Genomic DNA, 21,905 nt, shown 5'->3' on the forward strand with positions numbered 1-21,905 from the left:
AATTTAGCCAAAACAATATTTGGAAATTCATTCTATTGATCGTGAGTCTTCCACCCCGTACTGAAATGGATACCATTTAATGGATAGATTTTTTCCCGATTTTTGCTCCCGTTGTATCATTTCCGATTTTTAGACGAATATCCACTTATACATATTTATCCATATCTATACTCTATACTAATACATAAAGTTGAAGAGTTTGTTTGTTGGTTTGTTTGAACGCGCTAATCTCCGAAACTACTGGTTAAATTTGAAAAATTCTTTTCGTGTTCAATTTAGTTTTAGGCTATATAACATCACGCTGCGACTAATAGAAGCGAAGATACAATGGAAAATGTGGCAAATACGGGAAAAACTATTCATCTTCGAGGGCTTCCGTTCAAAAATTTCTAACGTGTCTTTTGTTAAAACTTCTCATGAACCAAGGTGGGTTTTACTTAGCAAAGAGAATTAGCATTGCCATTCAACGTGACTATGCCGCCAACCGTGATATTTGTGTTGAATAGACCATTCATCGAGGAAGGTTTAAGGCTATATACCATCACGCTGCGACTAATAGGAGCGAAGAAAAGCTGTTATGGATGCAGTATTTTGGTTCCTTAAACTAAGTGTATACCTACATAATATAATATCTAAAACCGAATGTTTTAGATATTTAGAGCTTCATACCTTTTTATTGATTTTATACCTTCCACATGGGTAAAAAAAACAAATGATTAACTTTAAATCAAAACGTTTATTTGAATATAACTGAATAATTACTACATAGTTGTTATAAACTTATGTTATTTTATATCGCTTACAATATAAAAAATGGGTTTAACTTAATTTGAAATATAATCACAATAGCAACAGCCTAATTTTGTACAGGTTACATATGACAGTAAAAAAAATAGTGGAGATTAAATTACTAAAACATTTCACTCAGAAAGTTTACAAAAACCATCAAGAGATGGCGTGTTTGAATTTAACATTGAGTACCGAAAAGCAACGCTAGATGGCGGTGACATGCAACTAGTACCAAAAGCGTGACATAGATGGCGTGATTAAAGTCAAAGTAGTTTGTCTACTCGACACTAGATGGCGTTGTTTTCAATGTTTGCCTGGTAAATCTACACAATGTATTATTGAGAGTGAAATTTATATTTAATATTATATTTAAACGGTCTTCTGGAGGTATTCGTCGAAGACGTACAAGGCCAGAGACAAGTCGTGTCCGTTGTTGGCCGTGATGAACTTCTTGAGGTCAGAGGTGTGACCAGCGAGGGTCCTGATCTTCTCAGCGTGGTCTTCAATGAACTCTTCTTCGAGGTATTGAGCGATCTGTAATGAGGGAGAGGATTAACCATCAATTGTAATTATTTAGGCTTTTTGCCTAAAAGAGAGACGAGTGTTAGGACCTATATGAGAGACGTGTCCCCAGCCGTGGGGCTGGTCTGATATTATGAGTATCATACACTTGAAACTAATATATACAATATTGTTTATAAACATCACGAGGAAAACGGCATTCAAGAGAATTCTGAACCCGTCACAGATTTAAATACTTCAAAACTCTGACTTTTCTAGCTTATCATAATATGGTTGATGTACTATCATCACTTATGATAAGATAGAATATTGATCTAAAACCAACATTATAAAGGCGTAAGTTTGTATGTGTGTAAGCCTTTTCGAGATCAATTAACTAGACCAATTTTGACAATATTTAGTATTGAGTTAAATAACACTAGATTGAAACACGGGCAGAATTTTCGACTGCATCTAAAAATATTTTTAAAGATATAACAAGACGAAGGCGGAGGAAAAATCTAGCTGAAATTATTCTAGAATTTTCTGGCTGTTTTTTGCTTTTTGTTTCTTTTTAAATACGACTCCCGCACTAAGGAATTTAATTTAATTATTTAATCCTTGTGTCGCGGGGTGTTTTACAAACGTACAATTCACATGCACAATTCCCATTTTTGCAGCTATAGCCGACATTCACATTGGCGAAAGTGTAGGAAAAATTTAGTTGAAATTTTGCCGACATTTTTTGGTTGATAACTAACCTCAGGGTCATGTAAATGCTGGCTGTTCCTGGTGGCCTCCCTGTGGATGTAAAAGGCGCGTTCAGCGAGCTCCTTCTGTGTGTCCAGAGCCTTGGCGAGAGCCTCCAGCTCGTGGTTCTCAGCGGTGTAGTTCTTGCGTTCAGTCTTCATCGTGCTGTGCTGGTCGAAGTTCATTTTGTCACCTGGTGTTAAGGAAGATATATAGGTGATGGATTTTCTATGATGATGATGAAGTCTGTTATCCCTCATCAAGAAAATAGGGGTTGCAGAATATTGTTTCACTCTTTTCGATAGATGGAAACACACGTTTTCAATACTCTTTTGTATTGAAACTACTCACGTATTAAGGAAATTAATCCTTGTTTTTTACAAGCAATCAAGTCATATAACCAACAAATAGTCATCTTCACTCAGGACAAGCTTTCGGGGATCACAAAAATACTTGGCCCATGTGGAGATCGAACACGCGACACGTATGTCGCGTTCGGTGGGTTTGGAGTGGTGTTTTTAACCACTCGTGAAGTCAAAATCAATTTGTTTAGGTACTCAAAAAAAAGTCAAGAAACTAACTGATTATCGACGACACTTATCCGTGCGCTTTTTACCGACAAGTGACGTCATTAGCCCCACTTCCATACATTTCACAATCTTTGATAAATTTTATTTTCTTTTTTAATTAATGTATTACAAATATGTCAGCCTATTCACATCCCACTATTGGGTACAGACCTCTTCCCGTATAGGAAAGGGTAGAGAGCATTGATCCATTTTATATTACCTTACTTATTATATATTTTTCTCAAATATTATTTAAACTCACCTCTCTTAGTAACATGCTTGATAATATCAATGGTCTTGCTCCAGGCTTCATCGGATAACTTCTTGAACAGTTTGCTGAATCCGGCCCTGTTTGTCTGGTAGTTGTTGAAGTATGCAGCCGAGAGGAGGTAGTCGTAAGACCTCTCTAGGTGGAGCTTGGCGTATGCTTGGAGCTCAGTTGCCACGTTACCATGGCTACCGTACTCGCCGTATACCGCGTTACACCGGGGAAGAGCTGTTGTTGGGTAAAAAGAGTAAGATATGTGTTAATTATTTTTGATTCTTTATTTTTTGACTTTTGAAGGTTTTGAGGTTCTGTTAATTATGTATAATGTTTACTTTGTAGTTTTAAAAATGTAAATATTAGATAATGCCTAGGGGAAGTCCACTTTATGACACACTTTCTGGCTTCTGACTACCCTCAACAAAGTCTACAAAAAGCAGTACGAAATAACTAGAAACACTTTCTAACCAGCTATTATCTACTGCTACTAATTCATTTCAAAAAAAATGGTTGCCTGTAAAGTCGGTTTTACGGGCGAAGATTTTACGTGACAGCGTCTTTTTCTCGGTAGAATATTTATTGATATGAATATAATTAAATTGCACAATAGGAACAAGGAATTTAATGAAAATAAGAATTGCACAAATTTTAACTATAGAAATATATTTTGTTTACTAAAACATTGTACATGTAAGCGCCGATTCAATGCGCCTAATTCTCTAGCGCTGCGCGCGCGGCAGACCGATCATAGTTGAGTGGGAGAGAGACGCAAGGCATTCGGCGGGCCTCTCTCTCGTTCGGTGACTCATCGTAACGTTACCGGGCGATACACTTTTTCATAAGTGACTCCCAGCCGCAACCTAATTTAAGACGTTGTCACGTCAAAAAATAAGTATTTTCTTTTTTTCTAAGCATTCATATATCACACAAATACTTTTCCTACGCGGGGATTGAACCCGCGACACGTCGCGCTCAGTAACAAAAGCAACATACGGTGTAAGCAAGGATAAAAATTGTCTATGGCAAACATAAAATAACTAATATGAAAAAAAGATTCCTACATTTATACACATATAGGTGACTTTGGATAAATAATAGTGCGCTGAGTATGATAAGCAAGAGATAAATCTATGCATGACTCGACTTAACCCAGTCATATAATATTAAAAGATTTATTTCCATTTCGAAACTAGCTTCGTTCTGCAGACAGATCGCGTAGCAAGACAGTGTTATCAGCTACCAAGTGTAGTTCCAAATCCTGCCACTGCACGAATTGGCGCTAGCGTCGAGTTCCGGATTTCCAATTAAAAAAAAAACAATGAAAAAACTACTAATTCCTTCGGTATTAACTCTACAGGTCAAGACATTTTTGCTTTGTCATGTATAATAGAAGATAAGCGATCAAAATATCTAAGATAAAATTATAGAAAAAAAGATCGATATTTCTCGAATGTTCCAAAACAAAAGCAGCTAAAATAGTTTTAATTATATAAAATGTTTGTACTTACTCGCCTCTGTGAAAGCCGAAGATAATAACGATATTTATTAATAAGTACTAATATGAATCAAGATATTTATATTATAACTTAATGTACTTAATATTTTAACTTTTAACCTACTGTCAAAAGATATTGTCAATTATTTTTTGACCTATAACAAAAACAAGGGGCTTTAAAAAATATAAGACATCCTTCACACAATTGCGATAGAATTCAAGTTTTTTTACAACAGTTTTTTCAAGCGTATTTATCTAGATTGCCGGACTAATTCATTTCTAATCTAAGCTGACGCGGCGGGAAAGCGAGTGAAAACAAAACACGCCAGTTCGACTCGCGACCGCCGTGAAAAACTATTAAGTTCGATTATCAAAGAAAAAGTTAACTCAATTTAACTCTTTAAGAGCTACAATGCCACAGAGGAAGCCATCAAACTAATAATACGCCGTCATTTACGACGGAGGTTAAAAACGTTTTGGGAACTTTTTAACTTATCTTTAAACTCGAATCTGTTGTTACCAAAGCCATAAAAAAGTATATTTTTGATTGTATAAACTTACCAAGGCTATTAGAAGTTATTCCGCAGTCGAGAGCCACATCGTTGTAACAGGTGTCTGCGGCAAGACTCCCTGTGATAGCCAGAAGGCATGAGACAGCTAAGATGAGCATCTTCATGTTGCTGTGAAGATTTAAACAATACTTATTAAACATTTTCTATTCTGCAGTTTATTAACATGGTACTTAGTTGTTATTTTATTGATAAAGTATGGATTATAGTATTAAGTTCACATGTCACAATGTAAGTTACCATACTCCTCCGAATTGGTCTGATTATTGTGAAATTTTAAGTCTCAAGAATTGGCAACTATATATTTTTCATACCCCTAAGTGATAAGGGTTGTCCACTCCAATTTCCTTTTAATTTATTATTAATATTTTGTGTTTATTCCATACAATACTTTTTTCTTAAATAATTGACATGACAAAACAATGTTTGCTGCATCAGCTAATATTAATATAAACATCAAACAAAGCTAGGTCATATTGTAATTTTTCATCCGCCATATTTAAAACAGCTGATAAGATTTTTGTGAACTATCATAACATCCATTAAAAGAAATTGCTTTATTCATGGCCTAGAAGAATATTAAACCATTTCAGTATCCCATGGGTTATCTCATCAAGAAAATTTCCATTGCTTGACCGTTGTGTTTATTATGACAATACTGATCATATAAAAAAATATAAACTGTTAATGGGTTTTATTCACTAGTTCAATATTTTAAACTGGAATATTTAGGTTTAACAACTAAGCGGTTTATTTTTTATCAAGATTATATTATCTGTACCTATTTCATCTGGATATTCAAAGATAATTCTTTGTTCTAGATTATTAAACTCCTTATTTATGTATAGATTCTCATTTTTAAAGAAACATGGCTAAATAACAGTGACTTTGTAAAATGTTTACCAACATACAGAAACAATTTCTTTTTTCGTAATTAAAAATGTTTTAAAAAACCTAAACGAAATTCACCACTTGATTTAATGAAAAACTTCGTTTTTTTATTGTTTGTTTTACTAAAACACTAAAGCACTTATGAAGCAGAGAATGTTAGATAAGTGGCAATCATAATTTTAGTTCAAAGAGTTTTTTTTTTATATTTTTACAATACCTGATAACCATAAATGAATTTAAAATATGAAATTAGAATGTTGTTTGAAAAGAGGATGTGAAACAGTTGTCAATACGTAGGTTATCTGTATTCGTGTATTTACTAAGGCAGACTCAAAAGATAACAATAATTGGTTATACTAATAAATCAAAGCCCGATAAATACGTGATAAACATCTATACAATGTATAATCATCAATATTGACATTATTGACAAGCGATGGTAGGATTAAAACGATAAAAATAATTTATAAGTATTGATAGAGCCAATCAAAAATTCTCGAGATATACATTGTAATAAATTATAAACATATTTAAATTACAGAAAGCTACATGTCATTGTATTTACCGTCCAATAAAATAACAATAAAATTTATTTAACATTATGAAACACGCGTGAAAACAAAAGAAAGTCGAAAAAGAACACTTTTTTTTGTAGGTAGTACGAGTGATAGACTTTGACATAAAAACTTTTTTTTTAATAATGATGACGGTGACCCTCTATTAAAGTTAAGATAAAATAACGAATTAAAAAGGTGGTTTGCGAACACAATTACACTAAACTAAGTAAAAATCGAACAAAGAAAAACAACAGTATAAACGGAAACTATTATACGACGTAAGACACTCACCAAAATATTGTGAGAAGATTCGATAGAATATTTATGTAGCAACTGATTTCAGTTCCGTCGAAAGTGCAGCCTTTACACACACTGGCGCAGAAGGCGACTCTCAACAATGACTATTAAAGTGATAAAACTCCGTTCGACAAAGTCCGCGGAACACGCAATTAAATATATTTTCAACGCAATACTATTGGTGGTACCAAACGACAAATGATAATAACAGAAAAAATCAGAACTGTCACGTGAAGTTAGCAGCACACAAAGAATGGGTGGCTAGACGGAAAATTTAAATTACCTTGAAAATCAATTTTTGCTGTTATTTCTGGTTTAAATAATGCACTTTCTGTGTGAAATCACTAGCAACAGCTAAAGCTTTAGTTATCAATGTAATTTTATGCCCGAAACGCGTATAAATTACCTTTTTTTCTAATTAAATTCTCCACGAATTCTAGTAAATTCTAGATGTTGGTATTAACCGTGCCTCACCCCTCCCGGCGCATCTCCCCGCAACCTAAACCCTTGAATGACGTATCAGCCCTGTCATACTGAGAAAGTTGAGGTTTTGAGTTTCAAGAGAATTCTTTCCTTTTCTAATTAAACAACTTTTTTAATGTTTCGATGCCATTATAATGATTTGATGCAAGTCAGATTACTATATAACAGATATTGGTATTGAAATAAGAAAGACTTTAAAGCTAAAAATCTCATATAGGTCGGCAAATATTCCATTAGCAGTCTTGGAACACGAAACCTCGACAAGGATTTTTTGTTGTGCAATGGCCGGAGGTATCTTGCATCTCGCTTTATCATGTCATTCCCCGAGTACTTGTCAACACGAGATGGTACTGTTATCGCTGCGTAGTTCATTATTTTTCATAAAATCAGAGGCATCAACGTGAATAGTTCTTGTTTTCCAATTTTGTTGCGTTTTGATAAGTCGCCTTCTGCGCCAGTGTGTGTAAAGGCTAGACTTTCGCGAGTAGTCGTACGTTACGGAACTGTTTGTCATAACATAATTTGTCAAAGTATCTGTGATTTTAATTGTAAAGAAAAATAATAAAATGAATTCGATTCTCCTTGTTTTCGCCGGAATCCTGGCTGTATGCCTACCTGCTTCTGCTACACAATGTAAGTTGTTTTTTTTCTTAATTCCATAAAAAGGCAGGTTATATTTGGAACTTTTTTTTCTTAATAGCGGTTAACCTGAATAAAGAATAAGATTCCTTTGTTTCGTTTTAAAAATAAGACGGTACATAGTAATATATTTTTATTTTGTTTTGATATTTTCTATTGTGTGTAAGGATCGTTTTCCGTTATTAGGGATTATTGAATTCGAAAGTTCTTTTATTATGGTTGTAAAGAGTTGTCTTACCATCATTTCAACAACAATAAATAATGAAGCAAATATATCATATGTTTTCACGACAACGCCATCTAGTGTTTCGCAAGCCTAACAATACAGTCTAAAGGTCAAAAAGTTAATTTTATTATTTGTAATCACTAAGATAAACAAAATTAACCTCAACTCTCCTCATTATTTAACTTAGATTATTTTAAAAACATTACATTTATCAAGTCATGGTCGTAAACGATTAGGGACAATAAAACGGCAATCGTGTAGCAAATATACAGTAGCCATTTTTAAGCTTGAGATTTTAAAATATTTAACATTACGCTAATTATTAAGATTGGTAGGTATTTTGTTATTATATCTTACGTAATTAAACAAATGCCTTCGTTGTTTTCTTTCAGTCTACTTATATCCACCTACAAACCTTTTATAATTGTATTTGTTCATAGTCTATTAGTTGATAACTTATATATATTTTTTTAGAATGAAAGTTCATATAGACTCGGCTTTGCTTGCGGCTTTAAGCTTATAGGAACACTATTTACATAATTTTCCGGAGTTTTATATAACTACCCACTTGGATGAAAGACATACAATTAGAGTGTTAGACTAATAAAATTATTATGGGACATAGTTACAAGTTGGTATAAACAAGAAAAAACTGTCAAGTTAACTTTTTTTGATTAGCCTACTTACCCTTAACTGCCGAAAAAGGGCCTCAATTTGATTTTTCCACCAATTCCGGTTAGATTTATAACAAGGAAATTTATTTGTAAAAAAAATTAAGTCACCGGGCCGTATAAAAAGACTTTTACCCATATCCCTGAGGTTGTGGTTCAAAAATGTAGAGTAGACAACTGATAAGCATACTTATATTTATAAATAATATACCTATATAAATTTGACATTTTTGACATATTGCACCCATACAATTTTTTATTTTTATTTATGCGTTGAAGAACACACAGCTGGGCTTAAACCTACCTTTGTCTATGCCATTGTCCTTTGTCTCTTGCTTTTCATTATTTTATTGTATTTTTTTAATTTGTCCATTTTGGATTGGATGAAAAGTACAATTTTTGATTTAGCAGAATATCCAACAAAACTATTTTCAAAAAGTTTATCCGTTGGATCCCTTATAAATGTTATTATTGATCTTTCTGATGAATGAAAGGTTGTAGTAGGTAATCTAACAATCTTCTAAAGCAATAATATGTTTTAGACAGTTTTTAACTGTAATAGCTTTTCTGATAAATAATACCTGAAAAATACAACTCAAACAAGTGGGAATTGGTCAATTAATTTAAAATTAATACTGTATTGCGTTACTATAAATAATGTTATGACTGTGTTACTAAAATTACTTTCTTTGTTTATATTTAAAGAACATTGTCAAACAAAAGAATGATGAAATATTACTTAATATTGTAAGAAAATGTTCTTGAGCTGTCATCATAAAAATAAATAATATTATTCAGTGCAGTATTATCCATAAGGCCCTATGACGTTGGCTGTCAAGTGTGCCAATACAAATAAAAATATTAAGAGCCAATACTACCCCTTTGCATGGCAGACAGACACTTTTTTGTCCATTCACCTGTTGTGCCTATGGCTGTTTGGGATTTGATTGTGTCTAACAAAGAATAAAATATAGATTGTTTGTACTTAAAATTCATGTAGTAAAATGGAAGTCAAAAGATGTTATAAAATATTTTAGCTAGATAGTGTGATAATTTCATGCCAAATTATAGTAATTTAATTATTTACAACATAATGTGGAACTTCCCATTGCAATAATATTTATTATCATACCATGACAAATACTTGATAATCAGTGGTTATGATTTGTTTTTTTTTTTTATAATTAGCATTGCCATACAAAGTGGCCATGCTACCAACCTTTAGAAGCTAGGCTATGTTAGAGCAAATTTAACTCAACTTTTCTACCTACATTGTTACCTTTTTATTCAATTAAGATTATCGTCTGACAAATAAAGCTATCGTGGCGTTCGCCAGGTGGCGCGACTGATGCGTTAGGTATTGATCATAAAACCAATCTGAAATGTCCCACTTGCAAAATGCCTGTAGGAACAAAATAAATAAGAATTAAGCATTTATAATGTATGATAATTATTGAGTAACATACCTATATTGAATATATTGGTGTAAATTGAATTTTAAAGTTTTATACTTAATTTTAACTCCAATGGCGGAGGAGTTCCATTCCGCCCATTCCATAGACACACTAGAGATAGGATTCGTAAATATTTGCGTTTATATTATATCACACAGGTCAAGTAATAATGGGCTAAATGCTGTTGATATCAGAATAAATCAATTACAGAATGCATCAAGATCACAGGTCAAACTGACAAAGACTGTATAACTTGAAGTTAGTCAGAGTGAGTGAGAAGCGAGTACAAATAAACGGTGTGTGAGAAAAGGATGTCAATAGATTATAAGTATCTACATTAATTTACACGTTACGCCCGCAGAAGTCTTACTTTTAAATGGCGCCAAACGCGTCCCTCCTATTTAATTGGTCGTTGCATACGCGCCATTTTGCAAAATTGATCGATGATGTGAGATAGCACGTTTGTTGTTATTCTTTGAATTTAAATCGTAATAGAAAGCAATAGCCTGTATTTCATTGATTGAAATTGAACCTTTGGATGGACTAGATTCTGAAAGAGCAACATTTGTGCAGGGGTAGTTTAAAAATTTTAGCTTTGCTAAAACATGTTTTATAGGTACAAGGTACTTACAAACTTCAATGAATCACTCAGTCATATCATTCTTTTGTTTATTGACCTAATAATATATATTATTTTGTAATTTTCTGTCCAATACTGTAATGTTTAACACATATGACGAAATGAAAGAAACTTATTTATATCAATTGTGTATGGTCAGACCCAACCAGAACATGTAAATGTGCGAGTCATTATTTTTCTTTGTTTAACAATGAATAATTCAAATTACCTTTTTCACTTATTTGTTGTAATAACAAAGAGTTATTTTCTCGATCTTTGGACAATTGTGTAGTAAGTAATAATAAAGGCAAATGCGAAATAATGTCTGTGACGGTTTAAAAAGGATCAATAGTGAACGCTGACGAATCACTCAAATGTATTGAACTGACAAGTTAAAGTCACGTCACTTGTCGAAGAGGAATGTCATTCACATACATTTAAAGTTTATCATTCCTTTAATGCGATGTTATTATTCTGAGCCTTGAATTAGCCACTGCTGGGCATTCCCTTTTTAAATCTCAAAATAATATTACGTAACTAAACCATAAAATAAATAAACCAAGGGGCGGTTTAAAACTCTTATACCCGGGCCCCAATTACGGGGCGGAACACTCATTATCAATAAATTCTAATGATTCTGTTGGCAAAATGCTTTGGAATTCTCCTAAGCATTTTTATTTCAATTTCCATTCATTCATCGCCCATTGTAAATAGCGCAATTAGCGCCCACCCACCAAACTTTCAACAACCTAAAGATTCCATTCCAGTCCAAATCTTATCCGATGCAATGAAATATTATTTTATTCACTCGTATTTCTTTGACATAACATAACAAAAGAACGAATGCCATCTCTCAGAACCGCCATACTTAACCTAAAAAGATGAGTACCGTTTATTCGTCGTTATCGCTTCTGGGATATCAGTGAATACATAATAATATAAAACAACAGTTCTGCAGTTAATTATGATATGTTTTATTTTAATTTTGATCTCTCGGGTCAAGGTAATTTGAACTTGAGCTATCAAAAACTTTACTGGCAATGACAAGTAAGGACGGTTTTAATTTGAATATGTTATGTTTTTTTTATGTTACCATAACTATAGATTATCTATAGGCAATTATTGATAGTTAGGTTATAAAATAACATTTTATGAGCAGTTTATTGGAAAGGTCTATCTAGGTTGAAGTAATATTTAAATCGCATTACTTAATATTTTCGTTATTAAAGTAACGAAGTGAAATAGTTTATTCTGCAAAAAGCATAAAGATAAAATAACTGTGATAAAAGGATATCATATCACTTTTACATGTCAATTTAATTTTAAAGCTTATCTAGAGCTATCATTTCCTAACTAACTACCCTGAGAAGCGCCAATAAAACCTCAATGGTCATTGCCTCCCTTAAGACCAGACAAGCTCGTTAAATAACCTTCAAATTGATGGTTTTTTGCTAAAGAGCTGACTTTGCTCTGGATTACTCAGATTTCTAAACCTTAAAATGGTTCCAGAAAACAATTGTCTTATAGTTTGTTATAATCATGTTTAATCGATCAACTCTTTGTGTAACAATAATGTCACTGCTACACGACAGCCAGTGTCGCCATCTAGTTTCATTTTGCTTAACTAAAGGTTGTCAATGCCCTGAAAACATTTACAACAAAGAAAAGTCATCTCTGCTGAAGTTTCCACATATTATTATTATCTCGAATAATGATGAAACGTCTTAGAGTTTCCATAGATACTCAGTTGTAGTGTATGATATTTTTAAATTTATCTGATAATGTCAATCTTAAATGGTATTTCATCATTCAATGGTAGAATATTTTGTACAAACAATGGTACATTGTTGCTCAAGAATCAAGCATGAATCATAAACAAAGACTTAATGTCAAAAATGTTGAAAAAAAATAGTTTGATGTTTGACGTTTAACCGCCATTGTACTTATTTCATATTAATTGTTATACCGTTTGTCAGCGAAATTATTGAAACTATGCCGTCAAACCTTTGTCACAGATTCCATACAATTACAAAAGTGATTGGATGATAAAAATGTCACATTTACGTAAACCAATTAAATGTGTTACACGCGTAAAATCGACAATCAGTATCTAGTGACATTTTGATTTTTTAATTTATGATTGCATTGAAAAGACAATTGTCTTTTGTATCTTTTTTTTGTATTGTCTTTTTTGTGGCATACGTAGAATGGAAGATTAAAATTTAAATAGTATATCATTGGTTATAAAGCATCTGGGGGATTACACATGCTCAAACGACGAACCAAATCAAATGTTAAAAAAAACTGTTGCCATGCCAGTTTTTGTCCTATCGCCAAATTTTAAAGATGGCAACCACGACACCGACAAATAGCGTGGCTGTCTTTTAGTAAAAGAATTTCCATAATTGGTTCAGAAAATCCAGCTATTACCTACAACGACAAATACTCACAACCTTTTTTCTAATAGTAGTCTTCATTTAATCTTCAAGAAATTTTTTTTGTCTAACAAGTTTCACCTTTAGGGATCATCTTTATCTGCCTTCATCTTACAAATGTCAATTGGCATGTATCAGATAAAACGGACGTGTCTACAGACACATAGACTTATCTAAACTTGATTAGATAGCAACAAAGTCATGGGAGTATGAGTATTACTTTGATATAAAACCTCTTTGCTTCTTACCTATTTATAAAGGTTTAATGAAAGTAATTGTATGGATGAATAAGTAAATACCTTCGCTGCACGTTTTCCAGGCACTTTTACAACAGTAATGACTTGAGGAACACGGTTCCGAAATGAAATTTTAATTATGGAGAAGAACGGGAAAGAAACTATTAGTTTCTCTTTCAAAACTAAATCTGTTAATTTTATTAAACACACACTACTATCACCTATTACCTAATATCAATCTCGCGGGGATTTTTTGAAAATTTGGACAATGTTGCGAGGATATAACATCGAGCGAAGAAAGCTTTCTAAGGAATGTTTTTTTTAAAGACTCCCCATTATGGAACTTAATCCTTGTTTGCCGGGGGTTTCACAATCATTCAAGTCACATGCACAAAGACACCCAGACTTTGAATACTTTGTTGCGAACGTGCTACGTACTTTATTGCAACGTTTATCTTGCACAACTTGAGAACATAGGAAACGGTAATATTAATCGATTAACCCTTCCCTTAATCGATTAAATATACCTACCCCAAGATTACCTAACACAACAAAACATGAATGACATAAATACAGAATACTTGTCTCTTAAACCTATGTACCATTCTACTTTGTCTATTAATCATGAGGAAAATAAACAATAACTTGTCAATTAGTTTATTAGTAAACATGGGAACTTGGAACACAAAACGTAATTGATGTGTCATAGAACAATAGTCCACTAACCACATTTAGAAACGAGATAACATAATTATAATTATGTTTGTAAAGTGATAGTGATATCGAATTATTGCAAACGTAGATCATTTAAATCTACTTCAAAAAGGAGGTCTGATTCGTCTTTTTTTATTTGTTAACTTCGGACTGGATGAACCGATTTTCTTAATTCTTTTTTCATTGAATGAAGCTGTCATTTGGTCCCATAAAGTTTTCATTTCAAGTCTGTTATGTCAGAGGCAGTGATAGTCTATCTGATCTCCTCAACCGATGTTGGACTGCCATGTTAAAGGTTGTAGGTTTGAAACCCGGTCTGCATTATACTTTTTGAATTTATTTCTATATAACAATGCAAACCATACGAAAAAAAAAATCTTTAAATTGCACGAATCCAAGAATGACGTGAAAATTCGCAATATTGCGTATCTGTAAGGAATTTTTTCCGAATATCTTTAGTTTCAAGTATTAAATAATCTTGATAAAGAGTTAAGTACCTAGTTTTGAGAATTTAAACGTCTATAACTCTAATAGAAACTTCTAGACTGTTTATCTTCAAGTAGGTGGTATTAAATTCACAAGGGCATGGTATCTTTGATATTTATATAAGTAATAAAATAAATACACATCCTTATTCATCATATTTGTATATGTGAATGTAAGTTTGTTACACTTTCAATCTAAACTCCTTTACCGATCATCATGAAACTTTGTATACTCAGTCTAGGAGATAGCCGAAGCAACAGGACCATTTTCATTAAAAAATATATACTTACTAGCTGTTGCCCGCGACTTAGTCGGCGTGCTTAGAAGATATAAGTTATGATTTACACCTGCCCTGTTTTTTCCACATTTTTCATTGTATCTTTGCTTCTATTAGTCGCAACGTGATGGTTTATAGCCTAAATCCTTCCTTGATTAATGGTCTATTCAACACAAAAATATTTTTTCAATTTGAACCAGTAGTTCCTTAGATTAGCGCATTCAAACAAACAAACAAAACAAACTCTTCAGCTTTATATATTAGTAAGTATAGATATATTTTTTAATCTCACAACATAGCTACCTTAGCGCCATCTAGTATTCTATTAATGAGTTCCAACAATTACTGTTTTACTCCGAAAATACTTTCGTTTATCTATGGACAATATTTCATGGCTATATCCAGATTCGTATTAATTTAACCAATCATGTAGTACATGTAGAAACTACGTTTTATACATACATCTGGCAACATTTCAAACTCGAATGACTTTCACAAAATTGCACCTATTTTTAACCTTATTGAATAACAATGCCGTTATTTATTCATTGGTTTGATATACAATGCTGGTTCCTTTGGATATTGACTGACGTACAAGTTATGAGAGGATCAAACCGTTTGACAAATTAGTTTGACTCAAACTTCAAACCATTGACGTATTCTAATTACCTACTTAGATCCAGAATTTTATTTAAAGTAATCTGAACTGTTTGATTGTTTGGAGAGCTCGTAGCTTAGCTATCACGGTGAAAAATGGTCGAACACAGGTTAAGCTACTCTTGACACGGTCGATCTGTGGATAGGTGACCATCTATCGTGTTGTCCAGGTAACTGGGTTGAGGAGGTCAGATAGGCAATCGCTCCTTTAAAACACTGGTACTTAGCTGAATCCGGTTAGACTGGAAACCGGCCTCAACATAGTTGGGGAAAGTCTAGAATGATGATGAATGTCTAAACAGTAGTAAAGAGTCGTCAAACTCTAAACGCGTTATTATTAATTTCGACAAGTTTCTTGGCAATCGTGTTAAAACAAAAATAGAACAATGGAATATACAAATATAGAGACAAAAGTTTAAATAGGGTCATGCAAATGACTGAATTAGGCTAAAAATATTCAATTTAAATAGCAGATTGTATATTAACCACACGCTAAGGAGATATTAGTATAGAACTCCTTTATTTATAATTAAACATAGTTTTATAGTCATGAATACCACAAGATATTCACAGAGCTATAATATTTTTTGAAGAAGAAAAGTCTGAGTACTTTATTCTTGCCAAATACGCTAAAAAATTCTAGCATTCTCCTTTAAAACTCTTATAGCAAGTATTTTTTGCTAGAAAATAACAAAAACAGCATTTAATTCGTAAAACTATAACAAAGAACGTCAGTCAATAAATGAAAGACCTTCCGCCATTTTGTTCTACTGAGTTATTGACCTCTGTACATTTAAATTGACAAAGGAAACACATTGTTATGCCTAAGTCAAGTACAAAAAGTATTGATAAACTTCCTTGTTACTCTGTTGCGTCATGGACTAAGGAATCAACTATTTAAACTTTGCTTATAGACTATGAGTAGCAATAGACATCCGCGAACAAGAAAAATATAATACAAAATCTTTTTAATCTATTCTTCTATACTAATATATAAAGCTGAAGAGTTTGTTTGTTTGTTTGAACGCGCTAATCTCAGGAACTACAGGTCCAAATTGAAAAATTCTTTTTGTGTTGAATAGACCATTCCTCGAGGAAGGCTTTAGGCTATAAACCATCACGCTGCGACTAATAGGAGCGAAGATACAAAGAAAAATGTGAAAAAACAGGGCAGGTATAAATCATAACTTATATCTTCTACCCACGGGGACGAAGTCGCGGGCAACAGCTAGTGTTTCCTATTTACCGATTTCACATTCTATGACTGAAACAATAATTTCTTCGTGATTCTTTCACATAATGTTTTGGCTTTTAGGTTTTCATTTTGCTAACACATAATTCCGCTTAATACTATGACTTTTGGGATTGGCTGTACTAGCTTAGTAGCTAGTCTTTTTATAATTTTTGACTCAGCTATCTATTTGAGCATAAAATTTAATTTTACAGCTCTAAATTTAGCGCTTGAGAAGCAGAAATTTTTAAAATAAAAAAATCTGCCCATTTCACCATTCTAGAATTTTATAGGTCAATAATTAGCCTACCTATTTCACTGTAAGATCCTATGTGGATTCTACATAGGCCATTTTTTATTTTTTATTTTTTTTCTTTTTAAGGCAATGTCAATAATTAGGATATAATACTGTAAATTTCTACGTTGTCCATTTTTTATTGGTTTTTCTTTTCTTTCTAGGCAATGTCAACCCGGTCCAGATTCCCAAGGACTGGATCACGATGCACCGCTCCTGCCGCAACTCGATGCGTCAGCAGATACAGATGGAGGTCGGCGCCTCGCTGCAGTACCTGGCCATGGGCGCTCACTTCTCTAAAGATGTGGTAAGTTGGATGGAAAGCTAAAAACATGAGATCAAAGTAAATCACCTGTCACAAAAAATAATAAATTAAAAAGTTCTAAATACCCACTTTTTTAAAAGTCAATTTTTATCAAATTTTGACAGTTTTTATAGTTCAAAATTGCATCGTCATCGAGTTTGAAACTACCCTGGAAATTTCAGCCTTCTAGCTTATCGGGAAGTGGTTCAAAATTGAGTTGCAATAATATAATCTGAACGGCAAAAAAACAAACACAAAGAGAGTTTATAAAAACGTGGGTAAAAAGAGAGGTTGTAACCGTCACAGGCTATTGGTGTAAAACGAAAAAAAAAGATTATTTGTTTTAAAACTATAAATTCTTTGCAGCAAGCCAAAATCAAAAATATTTAAAAACCTAAAAAAATATTTTGTTACGTATTGTTGCATTTTTAACCAGTTATCTCGCGCCTAAACAAGTTTCACGTCAAAAAATACTTCAATAAAAAACAGTTTTGCAGAAAAAAACACTCTGATATATAGATAATAATTTCAATTTACCCTAGTTCTTCTAACAAAATATTTCTCATGCAGTTTTTTGGTACATGTAGATTACCTATGACTGGCCAAATGTACCTGTAATAAACGTTAAAAAAAAACATTGCAAAGTTAAAAATAACTACTAATAATAGATCTTTCTTCTCGAATAGACGACGCATACAGGTCACGACTAACGACTCATGGCCGCCCAGTAATTTGAAACGAATGCCATTGCCGATAGCGAAACCGTTTTTAAACAGCATCGGTTTAATTACTCATGATTTGATATCACAATAATGTTGAATATTGGGAAGATTCTGAGTGTGTATGTTAGGTACAGGTTGGCCCCTAAAATGGCAAGACTAAATTTGGTAAAATTTGGGGTTGTGATAGCTAAAACTCAGGTTGAACAAATACGTTTTATGTGACTGCGGTTAGAGGGGTAGAGTTTTGGCAGTCGCGGGAGAATGCTATTATTTTCATTACTAAGATACTATTATATTCCCGCGAACCATTGTGAAAATTCCTTTAAAAATGTGTATGGCTTCCAAACTAGAAACATATTTTGTTTATTTTAATTTTAATTATTTATACCGGTAATAAGATATATCATCACCATTACATGTATTTTTATGGAAACGCTGGAAGAATCCCTGATGTTTTAAAAGACGATGGCATAGAAAACTTCATGCACAACACCCGTCTTTCAATAACAAACAGTTTTTTTTTTAAGAAAAATACTTAACACATTCTCCTTTCTAGGTAAACCGACCTGGCTTCGCTCAGCTGTTCTTCGACGCCGCTTCGGAGGAACGTGAACACGCGATGAAGCTTATTGAATACCTCCTCATGAGAGGAGAACTCACCAACGATGTCAGCTCACTGCTTCAAGTCAGGGTAAGTCGAAAATTGTGATACACACTCCACAACTTTTAAACAACGCCATCTAGTGTCAAACTAAGCGAAGCTTGTATTATGAGTATTAGACAACTGAAAAACATAATTATATATTTCTGAATACGTACATAGTATAGATAAATTACATCACACGGAATAAATTATCGTGCTCATCCAAACATTTGTTTGTGATGGGAAATTAACCTACGACTCCTAGCACAACACACTATTCGCTTCACCAACTGGGCTAAAGAGGTCTATGACCAACCAAGACATTAATTTTCCCATAGTTTCCTGTCCTCTACTGTAGCTTTATAAAGCTCAGATTTTAGTGCAATCTGAGGTTAAAAATAAAACATTTTCGTAGTTTTTTTTTTTTGTATTTGTTTATAATTGCATTCGCATTTTCTGCTTATGAAAGTTATAAGGATGTTTAAAACTATACCCGGACGAAAGAGTTTATATTGTCTTTAATACTTCCTTCCCGTAATTCTAGTTTTCCTTTGTGAATGTTCGCGTGGGAAATATCGACAATTTCATAAGAATATCCATTAGGTATCTTCTTATAAACTATAAATAATATAAACTATATTTTAAACGACTTACAAAATTGAGGAGATTAATGTGTTTTCATTATCGCGTAGGACAGCGTTTGGGTGATCCACGAATGCTTGTCCTGAGTCTGGATGCTTTGTGCATGTGACTTGAATGTTTGTGAAGCCCCCTTGACATAGGGATTAAATTCCTTAGTGCATCTAGCTTACAAAAGCTCGAAAATAATGCCCAACTATGTTGGCACGGGTCAGCTAGTTCTGCATATAATTCTTATATTGTAAATAACAGAACCCAAATGACCTTAATTAATTTGACCTGATTGGTGCATTTAGATAAGACCTAGCATTATATTAGTTACAATAAGTAGGTACCACAGATAAAGCAACTTATTGAAATAAATTTAATTACGATCTTAAAATACAGGATATGTTATCATTTGTTTTTAAAATTGTTTTATTCGTATTCAAAATAAGAATGTTTATCAGTTGACTAGTATTTTTACATTGCACGAGCTTCGCCTTGTTTGGCACTAGATGGCGTTGTGTAAAAGTTGTAGGATGTATATTTTTTAATCTTAATTTATTTAGGGAGGGGGGAATCATAATTTATTTAAGGTCACCCCGATAATTTAATACAATTATTTTAAACACTTATTTAAAACTTTTTTCCAGTGTTAAAATAACCTATGCCCTTTCTCAGGCTCTAGACTATCTTTAAACCAAATTTAATTACAATCAATTCATTAGTTTTGGCGTTAACGTGAAACAGAAAGAGATAATTTCTCATTTATAATTTAAGTATGGATTTTAATTTAAAATGTTTATATTCCAGCCCCCAACTCGTTCTTCCTGGAAGGGTGGTGTAGAGGCCCTGGAACACGCGCTGAGCATGGAGAGTGACGTCACCAAGAGCATCAGGAACGTCATCAAGGCTTGCGAGGATGACAGCGAATTCAATGACTACCATGTAAGAATTATTCTCATATGAAATTTTGTTTAGTTTTTCTGTGGAATTTTATCGATATTTTTAACAAGCCAGTACAATATCTACATTGTAAATTGTGCCCATGTGAGGTCATCAGAATAATTTTATTTGTAAAACATAGGATATTTACATACAGGTGTTAGGAGGTATTATTTGAGCGCTATGTCTTGCCGTGAAGGCGTACAAATATTATTTAATAACTAAGTTTATAATTAGGTACAATGAGTGCAGAGACTATCAGAAAAAAAAACAAACTTAAACACGATGGCAAAAAATGTTGAAATTATCAGCAGATTGAAATAAGGAAAAAATAGCTTATAAAAAGAAGACTGAGGGACAAAATATTGTCATGTCAGATGTCAAAACATGTAGTCTAGATATGTAACGGATATTTATTGAATTTGCGTAGTTATTGCGAGTGTATAAAAAAATATAATAATTGGTTTTAAAACGAAAATTATATTTTATGTTTTTTTTTTTTTATAAAAAAAAGTAATTTACCATATTAATCATTATTGTCTTGTCCTGACCTGTCTTTATCATTTGGTATAATTTATTAATTTAACTCGCACTTCGTTCGGCGCCAAATTTAAACAAAAGCTGAATATTCGCAAGAACTAATGCTAGTGGCATTAACACTAGATAGCTGAGTGGCTAAGCACACCACGTCAAAACCTCTGGGCGTGTCGCGGGTACGATCCCTGTCTACGCCAAGCGTTTTCGTCTTCCGTTGTTCCACAAACAATTAAAAACATGTATTACAAAAACCTTTTTTTTTTCACAGCTTGTCGACTACCTTACCGGCGATTTCTTGGAAGAGCAATACAAGGGACAACGCGACCTCGCCGGCAAGGCCTCCACCCTCAAGAAACTCATGGACCGCCATGAGGCCCTCGGAGAATTCATCTTCGACAAGAAACTCCTTGGCATCGATGTCTAAAACCATCGCCATAATTATGTAACATTAAAAAATAAACTTTAAAAAATATCCAGAATTCCTATGTTACCGCGTGATTTGAAGCCTGTCACTTTGACAGCTCTGACATTTGAAACATCTTAGAATGTCAGTTGATATTCTTGTAAAGTTAATTTGTAATTCGGCGAATACCTTTAGAACGTATCTTTTTAATTGATTTTCTTACGTAAACAATTTACCTATTAAACATAGAGATATAGCACATGACCATCGCTATAGTATTCAGGTAATCTGTAAAGTTCACAAAATTCATTTTAGCTGCTATACGCTAGGTATTGTACAAAAATATTAATCTTAAGAAATATTCTATGTTAAAATCATATACTCCACTGTAGATTATATTCAGTCAATTATGAACGCGACATTATTTTCTTACGTGTGGCACTCCTGCACTAAAATGGCGCGTTTTATTTTAGTAGTTGATTCCGCAACTTTTTGGCAACAAAGAGTGCACTTTACAAAAACATGGCTGTTTATTATTTTGTTTAATTATTTCGTAAAATAAAGTTGATTCATACATTATATTTTAGTTTTATTTCCTGTAATGTCTCACCCCACTTTCTGCAG

The 21,905-nt window shown here is 33.0% G+C and overlaps 2 protein-coding genes across 2 annotated transcripts; one reads left to right on the forward strand and one right to left on the reverse strand.

Annotated features, from left to right (window-relative positions):
• Positions 1 to 726: 726 nt before the first annotated feature.
• On the reverse strand, positions 727 to 6,873 carry LOC113505693 (ferritin, lower subunit). Its single transcript, XM_026888498.1, has 5 exons — positions 6,678 to 6,873; positions 4,931 to 5,049; positions 2,872 to 3,105; positions 2,052 to 2,233; positions 727 to 1,323 (listed from the first exon to the last, which is right to left on the reverse strand). The coding sequence occupies exons 2-5, from the start codon at positions 5,043 to 5,045 to the stop codon at positions 1,159 to 1,161; spliced, it is 696 nt and encodes a 231-aa protein (XP_026744299.1). The 5' UTR covers positions 5,046 to 5,049; positions 6,678 to 6,873; the 3' UTR covers positions 727 to 1,158.
• Positions 6,874 to 7,480: 607 nt separating this feature from the next.
• On the forward strand, positions 7,481 to 21,860 carry LOC113505694 (ferritin subunit). Its single transcript, XM_026888499.1, has 5 exons — positions 7,481 to 7,799; positions 17,271 to 17,413; positions 18,689 to 18,823; positions 20,210 to 20,344; positions 21,147 to 21,860. Exons 1-5 carry the CDS (start codon positions 7,733 to 7,735, stop codon positions 21,300 to 21,302), a joined length of 636 nt encoding a protein of 211 aa, XP_026744300.1. The 5' UTR covers positions 7,481 to 7,732; the 3' UTR covers positions 21,303 to 21,860.
• The last annotated feature ends 45 nt before the right edge of the window (positions 21,861 to 21,905 follow it).

Source organism: Trichoplusia ni, chromosome 26, assembly GCF_003590095.1.
Source record: "Trichoplusia ni isolate ovarian cell line Hi5 chromosome 26, tn1, whole genome shotgun sequence".
Lineage (NCBI taxonomy): Eukaryota > Metazoa > Arthropoda > Insecta > Lepidoptera > Noctuidae > Trichoplusia > Trichoplusia ni.